General features: G+C 43.3%; 1 protein-coding gene across 4 annotated transcripts; it reads right to left on the bottom strand.

Annotated features, from left to right (window-relative positions):
* Positions 1-1,864: 1,864 nt before the first annotated feature.
* On the bottom strand, positions 1,865-26,602 carry pax3b (paired box 3b). Of its 4 annotated transcripts, none has more exons than XM_053320485.1 (9): positions 26,518-26,602; positions 25,683-25,918; positions 25,371-25,500; positions 24,713-24,856; positions 10,763-10,962; positions 9,847-10,012; positions 8,831-9,051; positions 5,364-5,649; positions 1,865-1,899 (listed from the first exon to the last, which is right to left on the bottom strand). In XM_053320485.1, the coding sequence occupies exons 1-9, from the start codon at positions 26,600-26,602 to the stop codon at positions 1,865-1,867; spliced, it is 1,503 nt and encodes a 500-aa protein (XP_053176460.1). The 4 variants fall into 4 exon arrangements, with proteins under 4 accessions (XP_053176460.1, XP_053176461.1, XP_053176462.1 ...); XM_053320486.1 differs by having other exon boundaries at positions 5,364-5,643; positions 8,837-9,051; XM_053320487.1 differs by having other exon boundaries at positions 5,364-5,643; positions 8,837-9,045.
* Positions 26,603-27,581: the final 979 nt, after the last annotated feature.

Here is a 27,581-nt window from a genome sequence, read left to right as displayed (position 1 = left end):
GAACAACAAAATGGAATAAAAAGAGAGAAAAAACCAGCAGTTATTTTCAGCATTTTTATTTCATTATAAATAGTAGTGATAATGCGCTTGTACACATGACATCATGTCATATCGCTTTGTCAGATAATACAAAAAAATATATCAAAGGACTGAAAGGACTGGTTCATTCTAACATTGACTGGTGTACAGAACAACAGGGTGCTTGTATGAAGGCGACCTGTAATTCTGAATTAGATTAAGTATTCTCCTGTCTATCACAACCATCACTTGTAACAATGTGGAAAGGTTTACAATTACACGTGTGACAATAAATATGTCCGGAATGCATTAGACACCTAATCAATATATCCTGCTTAGGCAAAATTAAAAGAAAAAAAAAAAAAAAAAGTCCCAAGCAACACAATAAAATAAGATACACTTTTGGCTTTGTCATTCCTGGTAATTGGCTGTTTACGTTGGCGTTTCCTTCATTCATTCTTTTCCTCATGACATGTGTGCTATTACAGCAATATTAACAATGTTTCCTATTTGTTTTGGACCCCAAAAGCCTTCAAAGGCACATGTGTTGCTCCTTTAAGTCCCCAAACTAGATCCAGAGTATAAAATCCAAAGGGTTTTGTAAGACTTTCAGAGGCACGTTCTCTTTTTTATTGTTTGAATGCTGAGGTTGACTCTACGATACATGATATTGCACTTCTGGTCAGCTGGGAGAATGGCTGTCTTTAGTCTCAACTCTCTTGGTCTGTTGGTTTCTCAAGTGTCTCTCGGTCATGACTTGTGACCTGGTGGCTTTCTCTCTTTGGGAGAGGATCTTTTTCTAAAGGGTTTTTCAGCCTGTGATCGATCTTGCTTATCCCCCTCCCCTTCCCCCCTCCCCTCCCCCCCTACCGTTTTTTTTTTTTTTTTTTTTAAGATACTTCTCCGCCACCTCCCTCTTCTACTCCTCTCTCATCTGTCACTTTCCCTAAAGTCACCCCTTGACCTCCACCGAGTCCTCTCTAAAAACTACAAAAGGTAGAGATCATCGCCTCACCGTCCGAAACATCAATGAGACAGAGGGAGCGAGAGAAAGGCGAGCAGAGACAGAGAGGTGGGGTGGGGTGGGGTGGAGGGAGGGAGGAGGGGGGAGTGGGGGCGTTGGGGGGGGGTGGGGGTTTGAATGAACTCTCTCTGCAGTACAGCTGTGGTGTACATTAAAGTTTCTGGTACAATAAAACCCACAGATTCACTCGCTCACGTTTGTTTTCTTTGCGTCTGGAATTTCTCTCCATGTGTGGGATGCAGAAATCGCAAATAAATGCCATGTCCAATAAAATCAACAAAGCCCTTTTCTTTCTCCCCTCTATCCCCCCTCCCCTCCCCCTTCGGCAGATACAATTTAGGGATTAATTTGGCGATACGTGTAATTTCATATGTACTCGTGTGGCCCTAAGATATATGTAAACGCGTTCCTTCAAGCGGCAGCACATAGGCTGGTAGTCTGTGACGGTAGATTTGGGTTTGTTGTCATAACAGAGACCCCCACCGGTGAGTGTTTGGTCACTGGATCGGTTCGCTGCCCGTGGTAAGTGAAGATGGTCGGAGCTCGAAGTGTGCCGACCCGACCCGAATTAAGCGCTGGTGCCTCTGCCGTTCATCTGCAATGTTCACAGTAAATCAACAGTTTTGTTTTTTTTGGTCTGATATTCCTTCCTGTGGTCCCTTATTTTTTATTTGTCCATGTCTCCACCAAGAATGAATACGGAAGTGTCCTGCAGTTAAGACAATTGTCCTGGTAAAATGCACAAATTTTGGTCCAGATAATGAATGATTTTCCACCGCTGTACACGCAAAATGTCCCCTCTGTGAAGTCCCGAGCTTCTCATCAGGTGATTTCAGGCCTCAGATAAGAAAGGGCACCTGTGAGAAAAAAGAAAAAAGAAAAAAAGAAAAAGGGTGAGACAGGCGTTAAATTACGACCAGTGAAAAGGGATTTTAGAAAAACCAAAGTGAAAAGAGGATAAAAGAGATATACTGCCGCCATAAATTTCGGGCATATGCTTTAGCGTGCCATTCCGCAGACATATGGCTGTTGTTAGCATAGCATGTGCTAACAGTAGTTTTTGGGTGTAAGGTCAAGGATATGTGAGAACAGAAGCGTGAGGACGCCCCCTTAATAAATGCAGACATGAGGTTTCTCAGTCAGAGGGCAAAATGAAAGACTGGCAGTGAAAATACACACTGGAAGAATCTCACATACTATTAATGGCATAGGACATTATGTAATATGTAAGATTTTGGATATACTAGATTATGTATTCAATTCCCACCCTCAGACACTCTTGGTATTTATTTTGATTCACAGTCATATTTTAATTATTCAGTTAACTGTTCCCAATCTTCTCATTGATCGTGCAAAATTGACCCTGTCTGGTTTGACTGTACATAAAGCATAAGGTATAAACTATCACCCAATTCGTGTTTTACACATATTTCTGGCAATTATGGTCAATAAGCCTGATTTCAATTAAATTATAGTTCATTTTTCAGTTAATGCCTGTCGTCCTCCTGGGTCAAAATTGACCCGAGGAAAACAGGAGGGTTACAAGATGCTAGTTTAAAGTCTTCTAGTGTCAATAATATGATTCTGGTGGGGAAAGTAGGTTTAGGGTTAGGGTTATGGAAATAATGCAATAAAATACCCATTATATAGATAAATGTCCTCCCTAGCTACTACTCTGATGAAAAAATAGCATATTCTGGTGTCTGTCACTTGATTATTACTGCAGGGCTTTGCTCTACGTGCTCAGGAGTTGGTGTTTCATGTCTCTGCTTTGTGGAAATCTTGAGTAGTTCCCGAAAGCCTGCCGTGGCCAAACAGGTAAAGAAACTTCCTCGACAGAACATTTCGAGAGAAAGACTCTACAGTGTTGGGAATGCTGACTGACAGGTGACCTCTGCGTTGCCTGCTTAGCAACAGAGAAGTTCAGCTAAATAAAAAACAAATAAGTAATTCATGGATTAACCACTGTTATTTCCGTGAGGCCGTCCAGCGAAAACTACATGTAGTCAAAATGTACCGCGGTGTGGATCAATCCGCACTCTTTTTTTTATTTTTTATTAACCCTACGCTGGAACCTGGAGCGGCACTGTTCAACACTGCTTCCCCAGCTGACCTCAGTCCTAGCACCTGTTTCTAATAGCTGCCCTGCCAGAGGCTATTAGGATCCGTCCACCCCCAGAAAGGACCTTTCCTCTGCAGCTCCAAACCCAACCGCACACCGGCTATCCAGTCGCACTGATTAATTACATCAAGATGTATGCTGCTCCGCCTCGTAACGGTGGTGGAGGTGTATGTGAGCGCATGTGTTGTCCCGGTGGCTGCCTTTGTCCCTTGTTGTGTGTGTGTGTGTGTGTGTGTGTGTATGTGCGTGTGCGGTGCCACATGCTGGAGGTGCTTCATGTGTGTCGCCCCAATTTTCTTTATTCTGTCCACTTGGAGATATTTCACCGAGATATTTCATTAGACATTTGCTGCTCTCGGATATTAAGTTAGATATTCATTTGATACCTGCCGCCCCGCAGAGTTAACATGCAGTCTGACTCATTGGACCGCTGCCACGCTCTCTTTGAAGGGCCCCGGTTTGTCTCGAGGTTGCTACAAGGTCAGTGGATGAACCTGATTGGTCAAACCCCCCCCCCCCCCTCTTCCCCCCACCCTACCCCCATGGACCAAAATTGGAAACGGCGGCCGCTGCAATCACGCTGTGACGGAAAACGACGTTGCCTTCCAGAGTTAGATGGGAGGGGGATCTGTTTGAAGTTGAGTGTAACCCTTTAGCTAACGGTAATGTAAAGTGAAAAGACCCTCTCATAGCTGGACAGGTAGGTATTCTCTGAGGGCTAACAGTCTGAGGAGGGCTATCGCGCACTACCGCAGCTACACTTTACCCTGATGGGAGCTGACTCCGCATTAAGCCTCACCACAGATTTTTTTTTTTTTTGTTAGTATCGCGCAGATGGAATCGGAGCCGCACAATTAACCCCAACACTCGAGACAGTGCGTGGGCTCGGGGGCCCCCGGGAAAAATGTAAGCGGCCCTAACAACCAAAGCTCGCAGCTAACCTGGCCGCATGTTCGAGAGCTTGTGAGTAATTTGTGGTTACGGGGCGGTGTAGCGCCTGATTTGGTTCAGACATTTTCAATTTCAAGTGAGAAAAACAAAACAAAAAAACAGTTGGAAATGTCTTCAAATTTCAAAAGTACATTTTTAAAAAAAGGCTTTTTTTGATGTGTTTTGTGTGTGTCGTATGATTTAATCAAAAAACCTACACACACATCTACATCATTAATATCATTACAGATCATGTTAATTATGACTCAGTCAGTGCTGTTTTTCAGCTTCACGCTGTGTGTAAAACAAGCGGCTGTATCTCCGTCTTTCTCCTCATCTCGCACGGCTGCAGCGTTCCCATTTCCTTCCTATCTTGTTAACACGGGGGATTCGCTTCAACAAATTTTGCATGAAAAAGTATGAAACTGCTGAGAAAAAAGCTGTTATGGACACAAAACTAGTCAGATGTGTAATTACTTGGGGGCGGGTGAGGGGGAGGGGGGGGCTCACCAGCACTCCTATAATCAAGTTGAGTTTCATGCCAGGAGCAGGAGACCAACTGTTAACAATCCTGCCTACAATCTCTAAAGCATGTCAACATTAACTAAAGATTCAAACAACTGAATGAACTGTGAATACCGTTGTGTGTCAATGCCTCTTATTTATATGTTATTTCTATTTTAGACCATATCTTAAAGTTTTTTATGGATATGGGTATGAATGTGTATGGGTGAGATGCATTAGTGTTATGTGTAAATGTTTTATATCTTATTCTATTTTTTTATGCTGCGGTCGGAATTGCTCAAATGGAGTTTCGTTGTATACTTGATCTGTTCTATGGTATTGGTTTCACACAGTGAGGACACAGTGAGGAGCGCTGGGCAAAAAAGTCAAATATTGCAGTCAGGTTCTGCGTTCAGCTGTCTTAAAATATAGAATATGCATGTATTTTGTAGGGGTTTTTTTTATAATAATGAACTTTATACGCACATTTGTATCAGCTTACTTTGATGAAAAGTAGATTGTTAAGTTTAGTTTAATCTTGAAAACTCTTATTTTCACTATTTTTGATGCTGTTTTTCAATTATCTGCATTGCTTTTTCTTCACGTCTCTGTACATCTCTTAATTGTTCTCTGAGGGAGCAAATGTGCAGTAAAAGATAATAATTTTAATAATATTGCACTAATTTCATGTTCAGTCTGGCTGGCTGAGTGCAGTCAATGAAAGGAGAGGATTTTTTTAAAAAAGCTGAAGTGTATTGACCTTACTTTGTCCGTACTGGCCGTACTGGTAGGACGCCACGTGGTCCACTGTGTAGCCGGGTGAGCTGTAGGAGGGGGGGCAGTAGGACTGGGAGCTGGGCAGGGAGGGCAGAGCGGACATGGAGGGGACGCTGGTCAGACCCTCCAGACCCTTGATGTGATCCATGCGCTGGCTGCAGCTGGCGGCCATGCCGGCGGGGGGCTCGAGGCCGCCCGTCAGAGGGGAGATGGCGTAGTCACTTTGGGGCTGATGTGGCACGCCGCCGGGGTTCAGCAGGCCCATCACCTGATAGGAGGAAAAGGTAGGAAGAAAACAGAGAGAAATTGAAAGTGTGATTAGTTTTGGGGTTGATTTGTGCAGCACAGTTACATGCCAGGGGAAGAAAAGGGGGGAGCGGAGGGAGCAGTGCATCATATGTATACATCATGTTATCAGTTGTCTTTTTATTTTCTAACAAGGCCCTGTAATACTTTGAATCTCTCTCTCACTTCCAGCATACAAACAAAGGAGTGTGTGTTACACGTATTGACACAGACACGGAGACAAACACACTAAGGAAATCCCCCTGTCGCGGACATCAAAAGGCTCCCAGCGAGCCCGTCCCAGACAGAGATAGCACCAGAGAGGAAGAATTAAGTAATTTGTCTCAGATCCGCAGCTCCGCTTATTCCAAAATTCCTTTTTGACACCGCTCCAAAAACGCTGTGGCACGAGATAACCGCTTATCTCCGAGAGAAAGAGATATGCTGACAAAGATAACAACGGAGGAAAAGGTCCCTGTGAGCTCGGCTCTGTTTCGGCCCTCGCAATAGATTTGCAGTTTGAGAAATGCGTTAGCTCTTGACCTGGTCTTTATTAGCGACCAGATAATCGAATTTGTGGAAAGGGGGGGGTGGAATATTCCTTGGCCAACAAAGGATGGAAAAGGGCCACGGGGCAAAGTGTTTCAACTGGTTTCAAAACAGACCCGACACCACCGACCCCCCTCCTCTCCTCCTCGTTGTACTCTTGCTGAATTTACCTGTCCTCCATCAAAGCGCTTGGTAACCTGTTAATAAGAAATGGAGGCTTGCTTCATCACTTATGAAAAGTAACTCCGATTGAACCTGCTACCTCTAAATGTATCATATCCCACCTCCTCCTTCAACAGAGCGCGGAGGCCTCGAGGGCTCCTCCGAGTTGTCCTAATAAGAAGCAGGTACGCTGCTCTTTGGGTCCTCTTGGCCCTCTAAGTGACATATTATTCTACATCCACACACACACATGGTCCTACTTAAATCATTTCCCAAGTAGGGGAGGTGAATGGAGGAGTCCATGTTGATTTGGAAGAGGGGAGTTGTGTTTCCTCTCATGCCCGGTAACATTTTCCTAAAAAATTAACCTGCGTTTGGAAGGTTTGGTTGAAACAGAAAGAGAGAGAGAGGGGAGTTGGGGGGGGGGGGGGGGTATGAGACACTGCTTGGTGAAACAAGCCAAGGGAGAAGCAGAGAAACACACACACACACCGCTTCTGAAACTGTTACATTCTAGTAACTCTGGTAACTTTCATCCCTTTTTCTTTCCTATGTTTTACCTATCTCTAGCTCATCATCCCTCTCTCTCTCTCTCTCTCTCTCTCTCTGTCTCTCTCTCCCTGCCTCGTGAGATGGCTGTTGGCTGGCCCGTCCAGGGTGTTTCATATTGGAGCGCTGCCGTTGCCAGCGGCCTAAATCAGGAGCATCCAGGAGTTTAGCGGAGAAGAATGTCGGGACGTGGGGGAAAAAAACATCTGAGACGGGACATTCCTATTCCTTCCCCCCACGCCGTATGAAATATATACAAATAAATTAGAACCTTTGCTTTTCTCGCCGAGGAATGTCCAGGCAAACATTTTGAGAATGCAATCACAAGAACCTTTTTCCCTCGAGGCTATAGGATAGCGTCGAGTGTGTGTGCGTGCAGCGTTTGGGCGCGTGTACGTGACCTTGACGATGCTGTGTCTAGCTGTCTGCGCGTACAATATTGTCCACGCGTGCTGCAGTGTGACTGTGTGTTTGAAAAAGAAGGGATTGGCTAACATCACCCCCCCCACCCTTCGCTGCCAAGAAACCTTGCAACCAAACAACTAGATAGAGTTAAAAAACTACTATGGACTTATTTGTGAGTGAAATTCAGTTTCCTACATTGCTGCTGTATTTAAAAAATGTAGCAATCAATCTTCTCAATGTACACAGAAGGTTGAAAAGTTGACTTAGCCATGCTGCTCAACCATGTCATGTAATATTTGTATAAAAGATGTTGCAAAATCCTTAACTGATCCTCAAAACGTCATGGAGTTGATCAATTATCTACAGTCAGTGTGTACATATATGTGTGTGTGTGTGTGTATGTGTCGCTGTAATTGTGTGAACCTGTGAGTGTATATATATGCGTGTGCGTGTGTGTGTGTGTGCGTGTGTCTCCTCTTCACTCCTATCTTCACACTGCTGCAGACTGTTCTCTGAGGACTCTCCGAAATCTCATTTTCTGCTAGTTGGGGTGTGTGACTCCTCTGTCTCTCCTCTGTGTGTAGGTGCACGGACCTTGGGACTTCATGCCTGGATAATTGGCTTTAATTGTCTTTTCACTTCTCATTTGTCACACACTCAATTGTCCTCTGCCCTCACGGAGTCATCTCACTTTACTTTGTGCAACGAGTGAGTCACCCGTCCTCCGGTCTTTGCCAACAAGTGTGTGATTGTAGCGCGTGCAGAGAGAGAGGAGAGAGAAGGGGTTGAGTCACTGATTCAGCGAGCGGTTAAGCGTGTGTGTTTATGTACTCCACACCTGGGTGAAATATTACTTGAATAGGATAAAAGAAAAAAAGAAGAAAAAAAAAAAGACAGAAAGAAAGGAGCGTTTGACTTTCTTTTTCTTTTTCTTTTTTTTTGTTAAGCTCATGATTTCTTGTGTGAAGCTGTGTGTCTGACAGGATAAATCATGATTATCTCGGCCCGGTTCAACTCTTTGAAATCATGTTCAAATCTAATTCTGCCCAGCTCCAGTGTGGCTGTGCACGTCATGGGTATTATCCGCGCAAGTAAAACTATTTTGGTCTCCAAGAAATGTGTTCTGTTTTCAAACACACGAGTCTTTCTCCTGTCAAATCAGCGCGCAGCGAAAAAGGGGAAAAAAAACACTAAGTTAAATCTTCTGACTCTTATTAACTTTGCATCTTCCTTAAAAGAAATTAATCGAAAATCAGTTTTCAAATTAAACTGATTTGTTTAAGAATTTAAAATATTCTGGATGAATCAACATTTTTAATCAAATCAAATCACATGGCTGAAACTGATTTTTTCATAACAGATGAAACTGTGACTGATGACTTAAGTGTCTCATCTCACCACCAAAAAGATCTTAATATTAAATAATGTACTAAATGTCTTATTATTACAGTGATGCTGCACTGCTGACTGGCTCTGAGCTCAACAATGCAAACTTTAAGCTATATCCTCACCTGTGGAGAGAGGCCATTTCCTATGGCGGGGTTCATGGGATTGGCCGGTCCTCCAGGGCTCACAAAGCTGTCTGAGTATCCTGAGAAGGAGTGGCGTCCGGAGGCGAGGCAGTAGGCAGAACCTCCGTCTCCCTGTCCTCCACCGCCGGAGGCCTGGTGGCCCGAGGAAGGAGGGAGAGGCTGGGGCCGATGCACCGTGCTGGGGGGCTCTGAGACTAGCAAAGGCGTGACGGACAAAGTTAGAACAGTTCATTGAAAATGCAATTAAAAACAAGTCAGCAGAGATGTTGAGTTTAAGTAGAAGTTAAACTGCTGGAGTGAATATTATATTTGAATTTTATGTCAAATGGTCAAATGTAAAGAAAGTAAATATATGTCAATACAAACATGAATAATAAGCTGGGCTATTTAACTTTTGAACACATTAAGAATGGTTACAAATAAAGAGATATACCTCCGTCCAAATATATGTAAGTCAATGTACACTTATTTTTCAATATTTAAAAGACCAACAGTATGTGCTAGTAGACCCAACTATATTGGTCAACCAGTATTATCTGCTGATATTGGCCTATCACAGATATATCAGTGTCACCATTTATGCTGTCCGATATGTGCAGATATTTCTTTTAAAGATGTATACGCTGCATTTGATGTATATTTAATCCTTTTTCCTAATTCCTGTTTAATATATACATATTCAATTCCCAGTGAAGGTTACTGTTTCAGAGCACTGATGTCATTTTATAAAAATTAAGTTTATCCTTAAACTGTAGAATACCATGCCTCCATTATGTATCTTTTTTTACTCCCTGCATTTTTGAACCTCAAATGAATGATTACTCTCCAAATTGTTTCGACCACAAATGTGTTTTCAAATATTATTGAAAATCAACTAGATAAACAGAAAAATGATTAACAGAACAATGATTTCTTTCTTTTTCCATTTAAAAGCCTGAAGGGTAACTAACTGAATGGTCAACCACTGCGTTCATTATACCAGTCCCTACCTTGTGCTATTGATGAGGGGGGGTAGGCGCTGTCAGAGAGCTGGTATGGGGGGATGCTGGACATGGCTGAGGGTGGGAAACCCCCTGGGATCAGGTGATTAAACGCCATCAGTTGATTGGCTCCCGCTTGCTTCCTCCACCTTGCCCGCCTGTTGCTGAACCATACCTATAGAAGAATAGAAGAACGATATCTATGTGTCATACGTGCACGTGTGTTGTATTTGCAGCCTTTTCAGAGTTAAACATTCTCTATTAAGTAAGCCGTAGCTATTATTACATTTCACAAAAATCACTTTTACCCAGAGTGTGAAAATGAAAAAGGAAGATGAGAGACAATGTGAGAGAATGTTGTATTTTGTGTGTGTAATGTGTGTGTCATGGCTGGCGTGTGTGAGTGAGTCCATATGGACAGAGCTCATGCTGGGTTTGCTTACACTTCACATATGGAGCCTGTGGAGGAGAATTTACTGGACTCCAGATCAGAAATAGGAAAGTCTGGATTGGGCCCCTGGGAGCATGAGAGGATGAGAGATGTCTGTGTGTGCGTGTGTGTGTGTGTGTGTGTGTGTGTGTGTGTGTGTGTGTGTGTGTTCATCATGCTGTTGAATGGAGCACACAGTGACCAGCAGGCTGCCTTTAGATGGTGAGAAAATGTGTAAAGCCACAACATTTACATCTTGAAGTGTGTATGTGTATGTGTGTGTGTGTGTGTGTGTGTGTGTGTGTGTGTGTGTGTGTGTGTGTGTGCTTATAGGAAGGACAGGTCATCAGTGGCGTGTTAAATCAGACTGTGGCAGATGAGTTAACAGATCATCTTGTAAACATGTTGATGTTTTTAGCTTTTATCTCTCTTCACTCTTCTCTAAAAATCAGACATTCCTTACATCTTGATGCTTATGTGTGTGTTTCTATATACCTGCACCCTGGCCTCAGTGAGTTTGGCTCTCTGGGCGAGCTCCTCCCTGGTGTAGATGTCGGGGTAGTGGGTTCTCTCGAAGGCCCTCTCCAGCTCCTCCAGCTGCTCGGCCGTGAAGGTGGTCCGACTGCGCCGCTGTTTCCTCTTCAGTGGCAGATCAGGCTCCGACTCAACGTCCGAACCCTCGTCTGAGTGGCTCGCTGTGCCAACACGGAAGAGAGGAAAAGAATATGAGATCATTAATCACCACACACAGACACACACACCTACAGTTTTTATTCAATAGTCTAAAGTGACCACCTGACTTTGTAAAAGCAGTTTGCACTTTGAGAGTAATTTTCATTCACGTTGGAGGCTGTGGCGTGAACTTAAACCACTTACAGAGAGGTGTTTCTTCCTTTTCTTTACACACACAAACACACACACAAACGCACCATCAGGCCATGGTCTTCCTTCTGCTCTTGTGGCCCAAACTGACCTCCATTCAGAAGGAATATTCCAAGCCGAATAATCCCACTGGACAAGATTCCCAGGGCACCGCAGGGGGATTGGTGGACTAAAAGCCACACAAAAGGGCTAATTTGGATCCAAGGGCCATTCTTTATGTTTGTGTGTGTGTGTGTGTGTGTGTGTGTGTGTGTGTGTGTGTGTGTGTGTGTGTGTGTGTGTGTGCCCAAGTGCCCAGTTGGCTGGATGAAGAACAAACTGTCTGTTCAGTCAGGTGAATGCTGCTAATGAATCAGCCTGATTTTCTTTTCTTTTCTTTTTTTTTCAAATCTCTCTTTTTTTTCTCTCCATCTCTTCACAAGTATAAAGTGACAGTTCAGACCAGATGTCATGAAATAACTGCTTAAATAGAATAAATATCAAATTATTTTTATCTGCAGACACAAAGTCATGATTTGATGTTGCTGCTTCTGCTCTGACCCACAAAAACTGAATTAAAAACATCATCGTCACCAATATGGAATATGAGGCTGCAATTAATGATCACATTCCTCATTGATTATTTATTATATTTGATGAGTCATCTTTAAAACTTCAGAAAATGATGGAAAATGATCCCGAAGTTTGACAAATGATGTATTTTGTAAGTGCAATACCCAAAGTTATTCAATTTATAATGATATTAAACTGATACATTGAGCACATCTGCACATTAATCCAATTAAAGGACTCATCTTTTTTTTTTTTTTTTTTTTTTTTAAGCACTAAATGACTCAATATCCATAACTCGTGACTACTTTTAGACTCATGGAGTGTGATCTTCAGCCTGACTGAGCTGCACTGATATTATGGCTCCTGACAGCTTTTGTGTGTCTACTTTTCATCTTAGTCTCAGATCACTATTAATACTATTGTGAACTATGTTCTATAATCCCACAGCTTGTTTTTTTCTTTGTTTTCTTTTGTTTTTTAACTCAGCACTTCAAACAAATCCATTGGCTCCCTTTCGAAGTTCACCAAGGCCAGAGCGCCCACTTTCTTTCTTTCTTTTTTTTTTTTTGTGTTACACTTAATTAATTCCCCCTCAGCACAGGGGAAGTTTTGTGTGCAACACTGTATTAGTTCCCCCTCAGAAGCAACAATAAAATACAAGAGAATCCAAATAGCTCAGGGCCCCTCATGTGAAACTGATCCTCTCTCCCCCTTCGGCGATTTTCTCCTCGCAACACCAATAGCAGTGGGAGTCAACTTAACATGCATTAGGAGCAAATTGGTAAAGAAACATTCAAGCATGAGGGAGGCAATAAGTAAAATATTTTCAAAGGGGGGCAGCGAGAGAAATGGAGACATTGCCTTAGGCCTCCAAAGGAATATCTTGCAGTTTTGGCGCTCAAAAGATTGCGAGGCTCTTTATCGACCTACTTGGTCAGCGTTTTATTACTAATAGCACTCTATCGTAGGCTACTAAAAGACAGGATGTTCACTTTATCAGATGAATGCAGAGAAACAGAAAGAGGGAATGCAAAGTGATGAACGTGTGAGCAAAATTTTGAAGTTTTGGAACTTTTTTTTTTGGCAAACTAGTTTATTGAGGCAATAGAATCGTTCCAATTCGCAGGCCGCTGACAACCAATCAAACACACCAACTTTATATATAGCTGGTGTGGTTCCGCTGCTTGTGTTTTAGGTGGTAAAGGAAGGAATTCTGGGTGTGGAGTGTAGGGCTTTTGGAGTTTTTTTGGACAGGATGGCTGAAAAACAAGAGATGAGGCCTTTTGTAGCCCCCCCCCCCTCCCCTCCCCTTCTCCATCCCCCCCTCCACCCTATCCAGTTCCTGGAGGAGGGCCGCTAGGAATGCTTTTTCGCTTCTACCCCCACCGCCCCGACTTTAGCAGCATGCACGTTCCTCGGCATTTCACAGGGATTTGGGCCCTGGGAAAGCTGAGGCGGCAGGGAAAATCTTTAATCACTTTGGAATTACCTATCGGTTATAACTGCTACCGGGGTTTTGAGAACTTTTCAAAAGAAGCGACAGAGTGGCACCTCTGAAGCCTCCAGATCGCAGCGGTGATACCATCCTGAATCAGATCCTTTATACGGGTCTCATTTGTTTCCCTCGGCTTGGTCGGATTGCTACATCGCTCGACGTTAAGATGCGACAAGATAAGATGATGCGGAGAGACGATAACGATGTCTGCTCTGAACAAGTTACAGCAGAAAAAAATCAAACATATTTGAGCTTAGGTGGTTGAAAAATGGCCTCCTGTGTGTTTTAGTCTTCATTCGCCCTGACAAACACACTTTTATTACACTGTCTTCAACCTCCTTAAACAAGCGCCACCTACTCCTCCCCTCTTCTCTCTCTTTCTCTCTCCTTCTCACAGCCTCTCTTTGTCTCCCTTCTCCCCCCATCTTTCTCTTTTCCACCCATATTTCTCCCTCTCTCTCTTTCTCTGACTCTCTCGGGCTCTTTGTTGCCGTGGAGAGAGAGAGAGCTGAGGTCTTTGCCGGCGATTTCCACGCTCCATCTGTGGAATCCGTCATGGCTCCCTCGGCCCTTCACAGTAGAGGGCTGTCACCTGCCCCACGGGGGAGCTTGGGGAGGAGGAGGAGGGAGTGGGAGTGGAGGAGGATGAGGGGGGGGGTATAAAGAGGCTCCGCAGAGGGCTGGGGGGGGTAGGGAGATGGGGGCACAGCCAGGGGCATTCTACCCCCTTCCCCCGTTACAAAAAAAACCCCCTTCCTCTAGAGGGAACTGTAAGAGCACCTGAGGGGGTGAGGAGGGCAGTGTTAGAGGGGCGACGGGGGCTGTTGTTGCTCATGTAAATGGACCCGTGGGGATTGACTATCTGGGGCATCTGTGTTGGTTTTTTTGTTGTTGTTGATATAGAAGCGTAGTACATTCACAGCTTGTGTGTGGACACTAGTTGAAGAGAAAGGAAGTACGAGTCCCCCCCATCTTCTCTCTTAGCGTTCCTCGAAAAGATTCAAATCCAATCTATTTCTCTATGCTTACTTCTCCTATTCCTTTCCAACTTCTCTAAAGTCATAGAAATAAACTATAACAATCATTCTTGGAGGTAACGTTCTTAAAAAAGCAAGCAAGAAATTTCACGTCCTGTAAAAGATTCAAATCTCCTCTCTGTCTCTGTGCTTACTTCTCTTTCTACTTCTTTCCAGCTTCTCTATAGCCAAGTGAAATAAACTCTACCAATCATTCTTAAAGTAATATTCTTAAATAGTAAGAAATCCATTAAGTGACTCTGCATGGTAGCATTGGATTTTACATGGAATATAAAAAAAGGTGAAAATCTGATCATGTTCAGCTTATTTGGCTCATTTTTAGTGTTTTTTAAATGAAGTTCAACATTAGAAAGAGGGTTTTTTTTATTGTACCGTGGTGTCTTGCAATTGAAAACAACTTTTGAGCACATGTGGATATATAATCTGTGTGAAAATCAATGAAAACTGATATGCTACTCTTTTTATGTATAAAACGCAGCTACTCCAGCAAAACTAACCCCATAAAACCACAAAAAGAACTAAACAGACAGTGATGAGACATGTTGCATATAAGCTATCTACAAGAAAGCACCTTTCATTGCTGTAGGATGTCAGAGGAATTGGGAGTCTGTCACCAGTTAGGAAATACATGACAGGAAATACATACACAATACATTTTCTGCATGACTAATGAAATGTAAACAACCATGGTCGTATAAACACGCATACAATACTAGCTGTGTTTGTTTGTGTTTGAGGACGCTGTAAAGTTTGGTTTGCAGTAAAACAAGAAATTAAAGAGCACAAGCTTATTCTCTTCTTCTCCCGGCTCTTGTAATAACATCTCTGACCTCTGATCTCCTTATTTTATGTTGAAAGTGATTTAAATTTAATTCCACTGCTCCCACAAGAGAGCATCGACCGAATTCTGTAAAGTCTAAAATATAATGTATTGTAAATGAAACTGGCAGGTGATGAAGATTCATGGAGGGGGATGAGGGGGGGGGGGGGGGGGGGGGGGGGTAAAGTGGTGTGCCAAGATAAGAGGGCAGCCACCCAATCGCCCCGAAAGCTCACTACTCCCCACAGCTTGGCTCAGGAGCTCACCCATAAAACTTACACACACACACACACACACACACACACACACACACACACACATAGAGAAAGAGAAAGAGAGAGAGAGCCTGGAGCTTGCGCTACTCTAAGCACATGACCTTCCACATGCATGTACACTGGGCTTCCCCTGACTCTACATGCATTTTAAGGCTACATTAATCGAGCTTGTCAGCCCCGAGGCGTCTCCACTCAATAAGAGTGTTCAAGAAGCACAATACTTTCCAAAACATTATTCGCAACAATGACATATAAACGCCAAAATAAGCATTGGGAAGAGAGGGGGGGGGGGTGACGAAACATGTATTACATCTCTTTCTGAGACAAAGAGGAAGAGAGGCAAGAGTAGATGTGGGGGGGAAAGAGAGAGAGAGAGAAAAAAAAGTGTGGGTGAAACCTTTAGCCCCTTTCCTTTCCCCGGATCTTATCCAACCTTGTAAAGACCTGTGGTTTCAGAGTGCCCCATTTGCCGTCATCGCCTCGCTATCCTCAAGATCTGATCACATCGATTTGGCACCGTCAAATAGCCTTGGCCAATCAAATTATCCACTCTAACCCTCATATCGCTCCCTGCCTGTATACATATGCTATATCTTAAAAATGCTGTATTTATAGCCCCTGTAAACACTTGACTTCTCTCTGTGTGCTTTTGCTCCACCTCAGCTTAAAGGAGCAAGGGTGTGTGTGTGAGTGTGTGTGTGTGTTGGGGGAGGATTACAAAACCAGCTCTTGTCAGTTGATCAGAAATATGAGCAAAATATGAGCCTTAAAAGGGGAAAAATGATCTGAGTGGAGAACAAGGCCTGGAAAAGCAGCCTCGGCGAGATCGCCCGGGAGCCGAGGAGCATTAAGCCGCAAAATAAGAGAGAGAGAAGGAGGTTGGAGGAGAGGGGGTGTGTGGGGTTAGAGGAGGAGAAAAGAAAGCTGTTTAATTTAACCAAACTGAAGCCCTGAGAGGCACACACAGTGCGTGGGACTCCAAGCCAAAACAACCTCTCTAGAGCCAAGAAACCCCAAAATGGCTCCCGCCATGCAACGCCATCCTGAAGAGAGGAGGAAGAAAAAAAATGAGGAGGAGAAGGAGGAGGAGAATAGAGGATTTAGCTGAAACAGACTGTTGGAAAGACTTCGGCATTGCTCTTTTTTTTTTTAAAGGGGGGTGGGGGGTGGGGGGGTTCGAATGGGGACACAAAGGCTTAAATATGTCCACAGAGACATGAGACAGTACGCTTTGAGCATGTATGCATGTGTGTGTGAGACAGAGACGGAGACAGAGAGAGAGAGAGGGAGCGAAAAAAAGGGGGGGACGTGTCCAACTTGGATTTTGAGGACTTGGGGGAATTGACTGACCATATGTGGGCCATTTGCACCCCTCTCTTTGCACATCCCAGTAACTCTTCTGGGGCTTTGGTTAATAGTGAGGGGTAAATTGAGGCTGTGACACGTTGCCCACCCTCCCCACCATCCCGCCCCCCCCTTTTCCCCATTCTCTCCACCTACTCCTCTCAAAAAACACACACAAAACAAAAGGCAGAGGAGACAAACGCAGCATTTATTTGGGCGGGCCGACCGTGCTGCTCCTATTCAGGAGCCGGGGGACTAAGTGACTGGCCGACTGCATTAAACAGTATATAGAAGTCAAGGCAGGCAGATGCTGGGCCGGATAATGGCTTTACTGACAGCTTATGGACCCATCTGCGACTCTTTCTGCTGGGTTAAGAAAAAGATGGTGTGTGTGTGTGTACGTGTGTGTATACGTGTTTGTGCCATTGGATTTTTTGTATGTGTCAGGGAGGTGGGGTGCAGAGGGGGGGATTGGAGGGTGAACTCACTTGACTTGCTAAGGAGGAGTCTCAACCTTCACAGCTGCCCTGTAAGTGAGAGTGTGCCAGAGCTGCGTATATATGTGTGTGTGTGTGTGTGTGTGTGTGTGTGTGTGTCTGTCTGTCTGTGTGTGTGAAAAATACCAAAAAAATGATGACAAGAGCAAAGTGTCATCGATCACAGCCTTGTTACAACATGACAGAGAGCTTTTAAAGGAGGAATCATGGGGGTTGTTTTGGGGGGGGCGGGCAGGAAATGGTTACCTGTCATTTGTAACTAAATGTGTTTCTAACCCTGTTTCCTGTGTAGCGCTAGGGGAGAGTGACCTCTCGGTTGCCCCGTGACCCTACACTTCTTCTCTCGTCTTTTAACTCCAAAAATGACTTAAGTCAGCGGGGAACATGTCCACGTCCGACAAGGTGAGCCCCGTGTGCGTGTTAACTGTCATCCTTCGTTTCCTAGGTGACAGGAGGGATGTTTGACAGTTTTATCTCTCTTCCTCCCGCTGTCTGAGCCGCCCCCTGCGACTGTAATATTGACTGTTACAGGAAATGGAAGCATTTTACACAACAGCACAACCCTCTGTAGCTGTAATGTAAGACCTTTAAATATAAGTAGATGTAGTGAGACAACTAGTAGAATACTGTATAATGCTGCATTCATGTTACATGGGTAAGGGCAGACTGGAGTTTCCTACTTGAAAATACTTCATCCCTCAACTTTGGGATGGTAAATATTACCAAGGAACTCATGGTTTGGCAGTGTATGCTTATTTGAACAAGGAAATACCTGTAATCATGTTTTACAGACTGCTGCATTCATTCATTTACAAAAATCCTCAACAAAGTGTATTATTTCCATCAGACATTTCATTAGCTAACACTGTAAAGCTCAAGTGTCAAAATAAAAGTGTGTGATAAAAATCTCAGCTGCTATATTATAAAAAAAAGATACTCCCACATGTTACACCGACAGTATAAACACACATTTTAAGACTCCAACGTCACAAAGGCTTCAGGGCTAATTAGTTAACAAATGACTGTCAGGCTTCATCAGTCAGGTGATTGACAGCTGCCTGTCCCCCCATCAGCAGCATAGATGCTGCATTTAACTGGCCTCTGGCTGGCCTCTGCAAACTTTGACACTCAGCCCTAACCCCATACACAGGCAAATACACGCACATGCACATGCACACACACACACACACACACACACACACACACACACACACACACACACACACACACACACACACACACACACACACACACACACTTTAAACAGCAACCATGCTCACAAACACGCAGACAGATGCATGAGAGCCATGCACACACACAGAGAGAGAAACACACAGAGCACTCACATTCTTCCTCACTTTCTCAGAAACACACACACAAACACACACACATGCACATTAAAAAACAACCTCTCTCCCTCTTCACACCCCAACCAACACCCCCACCCTCCACCCTCTCCTCCCTCCCCCCAGCTGTTGTGCCTATAGTGCATACTTGCAGCAGATAAAGAGGGGCCTTATTCTAAGGCGAGCCATTCTACTTGACCTTCGCCGGGCCTTTTCACTCTTTCACTCCCTTCAAACCGTCTTTGGGGCTCGCTCGCTCTCGCCTCAATGTGGCTAGTCCATCACGGGTGAAGGCTGGGGCGCTACAGCAGGGTCTTGAAGGGGGAATACCCCAAAATGCCCCCACCGCCACCCCTTCCCAATTCCACACATGCACACACGTACACACACACACAAGTGCATACTCCCCCTGCTCCCTCCCCAAAAAAATCAGCCTGACTTCAAAGTTTGGTGTGCATTCATTAATTGTCCTTTGAATTGATATCAGAGGGTCACAATAAGAGTGTGAAAGGAAAAAGAGGCTTTAATGAAGCATAGAGCAGCCATTCATTTGCAGATAACTATGTTTTCATGCTTGGATAGTCATCATGCATGGGCTTATTAGAAAAAAACTCGCAGAGAGAGGGAGGAGAGAGGGATAGAGAGAAAGACAGAGAGAGCCCCGAGGGGTAAGAGGAGAGTGATTTGGTGCTCGCCACTTGGCCCTCGTGCCCCCCTTTGCCCTCGTGCCCAGGGACTTGACTGAGTGACACATTCATTCTTTCAACGGACAGACAGAGCCCTCTTCACCAGACACTTGGCTCGGGCCGGCAATAGCCAATAGCTATTATAAGATCCACCGAGACCTTTATTGGTCCTGTCTTTGTCGGATTTGACGAGACCGAAACAGCATGGCAACAAATTTGAATCATGTTTAATAGCTCGAACTGTGGGGGCAAAACGTCCAAAATAGAAAATGGAAATGGAATGGTGCTTCATTCAATAAACTGCTGTAAGTGAAACTGAAAACATATGTGAAGAGTGGCGAGCAGATATCTTTATCTTGGTAGGAGGGGGAAAAATGGGTTTATGAGGGAACGCTTCACAGTTTTTACAGTTTTCACCGATCTCCAGATAAGTGATGAACAAAAGTTAAGTTAAAAAAAACACCATCATCACACACACACATACACACACGCTCATTTTCTGCCTTCACCTCTGCTCCCCTCGCTTCTTCCCTATCACTCCTCCTCCTCTCCTCCTCTCCTCTCCTCTTCTCCTGGCATTGATCCAGTGTGTGCCCACGGATCGCATTTTGCAGCACGCCGTCCCTCACCCCGGAATGGCACAAGAAAATCCAACTTATTTACACAAACAAAGTCCTGCTCCGTTTCTGTGACAAAGCCAGCTAAATCTTTATGGCTCTTTCATGTATTGTCTGCTCACGGTTCCCTTTTGTCCCCCGGCCATTGGCCTGGGCCCTGGATACAATGAGCCCGGGGAGAATGGAGGCAGATTGAAGGAATGCGCCTCAATAAACCTAATTATGACATGATGACTGCGCTCACCATGGTAGGGGTTTTTTCAAAGATCCCGGGTTTATTCAATTAGCCCTTTCCAGGATCCCCTTTCACCAAATAAAGTTATCCCTTTGACTGTTTGCATTGCAGAGTGGAATGTGTGTGTGTGTGTGTGTGTGTGTGTGTGTGTGCGCACATAAGGCTGGCCTAAATGGAAATGTATCAGCCCTCAACAAGGCTCCTCTGTATTATCTGGCTAATTTCACCTAACGAAGTATGGACTCTAAAAGATACAGTGTGAAAATGTGAAGCAGGAGGAGGAGGAGGAGGAGGAGGGAGGAGGGAGGAGGGGGGGGGGGGGGTCACCATGACTGTTTTAATCATTAACTTTGTCTCCAGGGTTAATTAGTATGAAGCTGGGAGTTTTTGGTACAGCCCATGCAGCAACAGGCCTGGAGGGTCAGCTTTACTGCCAAACCCATACATATATGACAGAAAATTGATGAGGGGTGGGGGGATTTTTTTTTTATGTTAGTATTTTTTGTGTGTGTGTATGATTTTAGCCTATTACTTATTGCTCCGGGATTTAGGAAGGTGGAAATGTGTTTTAGGTTAAATTTATGTCCAAAAAAATAATGCTTGACTTGTTACTTAACTTAATTAATATTTAATGTAACTGAACAACAGGTTTTCACATTGTTCACATTTCTGATAGTCTGTGCAGCCTCTCTCACTCTCAGCTCTTAACAACTGTAAATATGAATGTTCAAGAGAGCCAACAGGTGATTAAAGAAAGCGGAGCTAAACAGCATGGTGTGCATATTATAGTATCATTGCCTTATTAGCAATCATTGAAAGTCTTTCTTGTGTGTTTTAGATATTATATTTATTCTGTAAAAACAAGAATTCATCATTTTCAGCACATTTTTGGCCTCATGTTTAATGTGGTGTTATTTTTCTGATAAGACGTAATAACTTGAAATATCTTGCTTTGAATAATTACAGCAACAGTGTGCAGCGAGCAACTTTACAAATGAAAAATATTTCATTTGGACTCAGATACTAATCTGATGAATAGTTCCAGCTATTTTTTTTATAGCCGTGACATTTTGAGGCTGTAACCAAAATACATTAATAATCAACCCCGCAAAAAGGTAAATAAAAGACATAATTAGTAGCGTTATGGGGCTGGACTGACTTTTCTTTGTTTTGGGCCCTGCGCTTAAGAGGATGGAGCCCCGATATTAAACGAGCTGTGCGCCCGCAGGCTGAGAGAAACAGAGAGAAAGAGTAGGAAACAGAGGGAGAGGGGCGGTGTTGCTCTCCAGATGAAAGTGAGATGAAATAAAAGAGTCGATTTAATCTGCTTGAAGAGATTTGGGGAGCAAGTGGAGGAGGAGAAGGAGGAGGAGGACAACGACGACGAGGAGGAGGAGGAGGAGGGTGAGTTTTCGGAGTTGTGCGCAGCAGAGGACGGGTGGCCGGGGCCCCCATTGTGAAGAGGCGCTCCGGGCCAGACCGGGGCTCTCCGGGGAGAACATTGGTCCCCATTCAGCAAAAACACTCTTTAATACACTCCCTCCGTCATTAAATGTGACATAGCACAATATCGACATCATTTAGAAGACATTATTAATGTTCGAAGGGGAAAGGCCGGGACTCATCAAAGAATCAATAATAGATCATGAGTTACAGACTGGAGACGTCTCAGTATGAAACCCTTCAAGGCGAGGAGGCCACTTCGTTTTGTTGACCAATTAACGTCTGAATATTATGACAAACTCAGCAATTAGCCAGGCGTCATCACAATGAAACGAGAAATGTTGCTTTTTCTTTTTTAAGCGCTGAAATTACAAACGTTTCCACAGTTTACTGACCAGAAAAAACAAAGTATGTATTGACTTTTATTAATGACGCAGCAGAGAAACAGTAAAATGTTTCTTATTGACTGGTCAGTTTGGAACTTGTTACTTTCTCTTCCTCTGCAGTATGTGAGCTGGCTGCCTGGAGGCATGCGTCATCATCAAACATTTCCTAATTGCGACTCATCCACATGTTGATAGCCTACTTTGAAAAACGGCTCATTTTAAATAGACTGTGTTCAATGCCTATTTGTGCGCGTGCTTTTTTTGCTTGCCGCAGCGTGTGCGCTGGTTTTTGGTGGGGCGAGCACGCATCCTTGGGCTGTACGTGAGTGGATTTCAGAGGCCTCGATTGTCATTCTGAATGGCGGTCGGCTTCTTTAGACGACCCCAAAAGGAAACATTTTGTAGGTGAAAACGGCCATTTTCTCTGGGTGTATGGGCCTCTAAACCGTGCTGCAGCGCTCCCTGAATAATTCATCCTTCATTGCGGCCTCATAATGTGTTTTGTCGGGCTTTTTTTTCTGTGGAGAAGCTCTCCTCTCCCCTTCTTTCTCTCTGACTGAATTATAAACAGGTCTCCTTCGTCTTTAGCGGCGGCCAAAGCTGTTTCCAAGCTGGCCTTTTGTCCGCGCGCAGCCCAAGCGTGAGCCCCAAATAGACTCTCGCGCCTTTGTCTCCCAAGTTCATCCTCGAGCGTCCAGTTGTGCGCGCGAGGCGTGTCTTTGTGAGGAGATGGAAACCGTTGAACAAATGTTTGATCAACTCATCTGGGGGACATTTTGTCTCCTCGGACTAGAGTCCTTTATCTCTCCTCCTACTATTTTACTGACGCAAAGACCCTAAAAAGTACTTAGAGGGAAAGGGTGAGCTCAATGTTGACATTTCTCTGCTGAAATGACTTTACAAAGTGGAAAGAGAAGAGATGGAAAGTGTGGAGGACATGTTTGAACAACCAAACGTAGATGGATAGCCTTAACCTATATGGATAATTAAATAATAAGCTTAGCTCATGCGTAAGTGTTGAAATATGAAATATGGAGCTTGTCTAAAAACAATGTCACCGCCAGCTCAAAAAAAAGTTAGACTGAAGTTAAATTGTCTCAGAAATCATTACTTCCACTGTTTCCCTCTGGAGTTAGCCGTCATGTGTACTTTGGGGAGGGTGAAAAAAATGTATTTAATGGAGGGAAATGATGACAGTACATATAACCAATGAACAGCGCAGTTTAGCTTATTCTGTCAAACACATACATTCACTCAAATCTAGCAGAGAGGGCAGGCCTGCTGTACATATGTCTATCATGGAGCTGGAAATTATTTGGAAAGAATCACAAACAAATCGACAAATGGCTACGTTAACTGCGCAGGTTAAAAAAAAGAAGAGGAAAAAAAGTAATGTAGAGCTAATGATATTGAAAACATGCTAGTAGGCCTGATGTAGCTATAAAGTAATGAACTCAATTAAGCTACTGACGGTGAAAGCAAATGAAACTATGTCATGCTTTGTGTGTTTGCCAGGCCTGCATCACTTTAGACTTTTACATGACAGCGTTTTCATCAAAAAAAAAAAAAAAAAGTTTGGCATGGACCTTTAATGAACTTAAAATAGTCGTTATTCCACTTGTTCTATAGCAAGAAAGAAAAAAAAGGAAAAGAAAGATGTCAGCTAAATGAGAGAAAACTTTTTTTTTTCTCCGAGTGAAAACTTCAATTCCACAAAAATGTTTTAAAAACAACTACGTCATTTAATTACTTTCACTTATGAAAAATAGGATTTAGCGTCTTAATGGAAGCCTGGATGACTTGTACAGGTGGTCATGAGGTTGAAACGCTAATATAAAGGGATTTGTTACACAAAATAATGACCCAACTATAAACAAATAGGCTCCCAGCACACGGGCCAAAAGACATGCCAACTATATTTCCATTATTTGTTTTACAATCCACAAGAATGCAACAAATAATATCACATAATATATATAGTGTGTGTGTGTGTGTGTGTGTGTGTGTGTGTGTGTGTGTGTGTGTGTATGTGTGTGTAAGATGCAGACCTATTGTAACACGACTATTCAAGCAATCTGCTTTTAAGACACCGCTGAGCACACACACACAAACGCGCGCGCACACAAATGCACACACACACACACACACACACACACACACACACACGCTCAGTGAAAAGCACACTCTGCCTTTCCCGCACAGAGCCATCACCTGCTGTTTGATTTACGGTATGGCCTCATGGGAAAAGCATTAGCAGGAGAGATATGGTCGATAAAGAATTCCTAACAAAGGACGACACACACTCTCCTCCCCCATCTAACAACTTTACAGCATGCTAAAATTTCACATACAAGCTATACTTCTACGATGGACTCAAACCACTCTGCTTTACACACAGCTCAACGCGATCAACAGGTTGGGGGTATGAAGCATGGTGTTTCTGTCATCGTGTTTCTTTTCTTTCTTTCTTTCTTTTTTTGTTGGTTTCTTTGCAAAATTGAATTAAATGTCTCTATAATTTAATTTTGTGGAAATTATCCCAATTAGAGAATATAGACTATAAAGTTTTCACCATCACCACTAATATTTCCTCCAGTAGCCTACAGCTTAAATCAACAATTTATACAAGCAGAGTCCCTGACAAAATCTGATCTAACAGCTCTCCACTGCTAGTGTGTGTGTGTGTGTGTGTGTGTGTGTGTGTGTGTGTGTGTGTGTGTGTGTGTGTGTGTGTTGATATGTTGATATGAGAAAGATAACCCCAGCGAAAGTTAACAGCCAACTCTCTTTCCTTCCACACCAGCAACAATCAGATGAGGAGTTCACTTACATCTGTCTCCTAAGATGCCTTCGATGCTGTGTTTGGCCCTTCGCTCGTTGTCTTCCAGCTCTTTCTTCTCGATTTCATCCTCATCCTCCTCTTCATCGCCTTTGCCTCCGAACTTACTCCGCATGATGCGACTGATGGAGCTCACTGCAAAAGTTCATTCACAAAGTGGAAATTATTGACAATTCATTTATATATATAATATATGTTAGTACATCTATATATTTTATATATAGGTCCTATTAGTAAATCTACAAGTGTATATATCTGTTTTTGTAGAGTTTTTAAGTATCCATATTAAAAATATATATAAATATCCTATATGTTATAAATACTCTGAGTAATATATATGCTAATTCTCTAAAATTTCAAATACTGAAAGAAAAAGTTACTACAGGAGGGAATTTTGTTTTCACTTCACTTATTCATTGTGTTTTTTTCTTTTATGTTTTCTTTTTGTTTATTTATAATAAAACATGGTCATCTATGACAATCTGCTGTAGTCGAGGATAAGGTTTATAGAATATGTATAGAATATTATGGATGATAATAATAATAATACTACTAATAATAGCCTAATAATAATAATAATAATAATAATAATGATAATAATAATAATAATGTTATATATGTGAAAACTTTCATTTCTGCCCTTTTTTACCTGAAGGAACGTTGTTGCGGTCACATATCCCATCCTTCAGTAATTTATCCCGAATCTCCCAGCTAAACATACCCGGGTTTTCCCGCTTGTATTCTTCTATTCTCTTGTCTACGTCCGGCGTCGTTCCCTGCTTCAAAGGTCAGAAAAGTGGCAGTGTTCATTCACTTTGTTGTGGCCCATGGGACACAGTTAATTGCCTATTATGACTTTAAATATCATCAGGTAAGATTTGGTATCCTCCAGCATGCATGAAGTTATATTTTAAAAAGTTCTATAAGTCATATTATCCCTGCGGGAGGCTTTGGTTCCTACCTTGGGTTTGCTGCCACCGATGGCCCCGGGTCTGATGGAGCCCGTCTCCTGGTACCGGCAAAGTATTTTGGACACACAGCCGTGAGAGACCCGGAGCTGTCGGGAGATGACGCACGGCCTAATGCCGTGGTGGGCCATTTCCACGATCTTGTGTCGGATGTGGTTAGGCAAAGGTCTGCCATTTATGAAAACTCCTCCGAGCTGGTTCACTCGGCCTTGACCCAACGGAGTAGACACTACATTTAATCAAAACACAAGAACAACATGTCACTAAGTAGTGTAGTAGTACTGTGCATGCTGCAAACCCTACAACACCAGGGCAAGTTCAGTTTTAACTGACTCCAAATAAAACACTACACATTAATGACAACATATTTTAGGTACAAATTAGCTCTCTATAATCTCTCCAAAAATATCAATATGACAATGAAGATTTGACCTAAGCAACAGCCTACCTTACAGCTAGAATTGTAAAGAGAAACATAAGCAATATTTATTAAAAAACAAAACAAACATTTAATACACTCATTTAATATAGGCTGCAAGAAAAAGTTTGCTAAAAGATGCAAAAGTTATACCAAACATTGTGGAAGGAAAAAAGTCAAACATGCTGCAACACTAGCAATAAAAATAAAATAAATAAAAAAGTCAAATGTCATTGAAGCTTTAAACTCCTGCAGCTGTGCAGAGTGAATAAGAGGAGTTAAGCCTCAAGAAAATTGAATGAGAGGTTTAGAAATGTAAGTGACGTTTGACCGACTTGCACTGAAACAAAGATATCTAGCTATCAACATCCAGGGCAGTAACCCTTCCTTTTGGCAATGTGATGCTTTACCTTCCAGTGGGAAGCCACTGCGGGGGTAATTCTGAGCCAGCGTGGGTCGCATCATCCTGGGTATTGACCCCGCCAACGCAGTCATACCTCCACCAGCCCACTGAGTACAGATACCTCCTCCTAACGGAGAGGCTGCCGTTGTAACACGAAGTTAAGACGTCGTTGAAACCGCTCTGTCGCCCGTGGGAAGCTTCCTGGAAGGTTAGGCTCGGTTAGGGTTAGCCGCACCCGGGCTAAAAGCAAGCAGTGCCCCGGGACAACCACAGCACTCTGAAGAGTCAAAACTGACGGCGACAAAAGAAGAAAAAATGATTGTTGGACGTTAAAAATAGTCAGTTTTTCAGTTTCCTCAGTTTTATCCGTCAGTATTTGGGTTTTTTTTAGGAAATGTAGATGCCACGGCGGTGCAGCCAGGACGAAAATATTGTTGTTGTTTGTTGACACCGGTTCAAAGTGAGAGGAGACCGTCAAAAGTAGCGGAGCTCTTCTCACTACCCGTCAGCGCTCCCGGCTCTGATTGGTCGAGTGGGTACACCCGGTACGCGGCGGGGTGCTGTGATTGGCTGAAGCTAAAAACTTTCGTCCTATCAGGGGCGCTGTCACATTTTTGCTCCAGCAGGACAGAGGCGTCAATTGACTAGAGAGAGAGCTATGGCACAGAGAGTCACTGCATGTACTGTTAACCACCAAATACTCTCTAAATCCCCTTTATGTGCTGAGTGAACTACATGCAGGAAAGTAGAGTAACAAATGATGACTGACGACGTCTAGCCTAATTATTTAGTTTATGTGGTAAAATATTAGTGGGTCACTCAACTATTTTACACACACACCCAAACACTGGTCCTGATGTGAGCTTTTCCAAGTAAATCACTGCTGATTAATCATTTTCCTCTTTTCTAATAAAAAAAAAAACCCTGAATGAATAGGCTACACAGATTAATAAAACCCCTGCTTTCACTGAGGTTAGTCTACTACACACTGAATAACAGAAACCATACAATGTACTGCAATCTTATAACACATAATAAATGCATGTATATAACTTTTGCGTGTACAATATT

The sequence above is a fragment of the Scomber japonicus genome, chromosome 6, assembly GCF_027409825.1.
Source record: "Scomber japonicus isolate fScoJap1 chromosome 6, fScoJap1.pri, whole genome shotgun sequence".
Classification (NCBI taxonomy): domain Eukaryota; kingdom Metazoa; phylum Chordata; class Actinopteri; order Scombriformes; family Scombridae; genus Scomber; species Scomber japonicus.
The sequence above is the reverse complement of the archived record's forward strand: the minus strand, read 5'-3'. Positions and strand labels throughout refer to the sequence as shown.

What these genes read in the sequence shown, in the direction of transcription:
- pax3b (XM_053320485.1), bottom strand. Translation starts at nt 26,602, where the DNA reads ATGACTGCGTTGGCGGGGTCAATACCCAGGATGATGCGACCCACGCTG. An exon ending in CAGTGGCTTCCCACTGGAAG is followed by an intron (nt 25,919 to 26,517) that starts GTAAAGCATCAC and finishes GATTAAATGTAG; the next exon opens with TGTCTACTCCGTTGGGTCAA. An exon ending in CCCCTCATCAATAGCACAAG is followed by an intron (nt 9,052 to 9,846) that starts GTAGGGACTGGT and finishes CGCCTTTGCTAG; the next exon opens with TCTCAGAGCCCCCCAGCACG.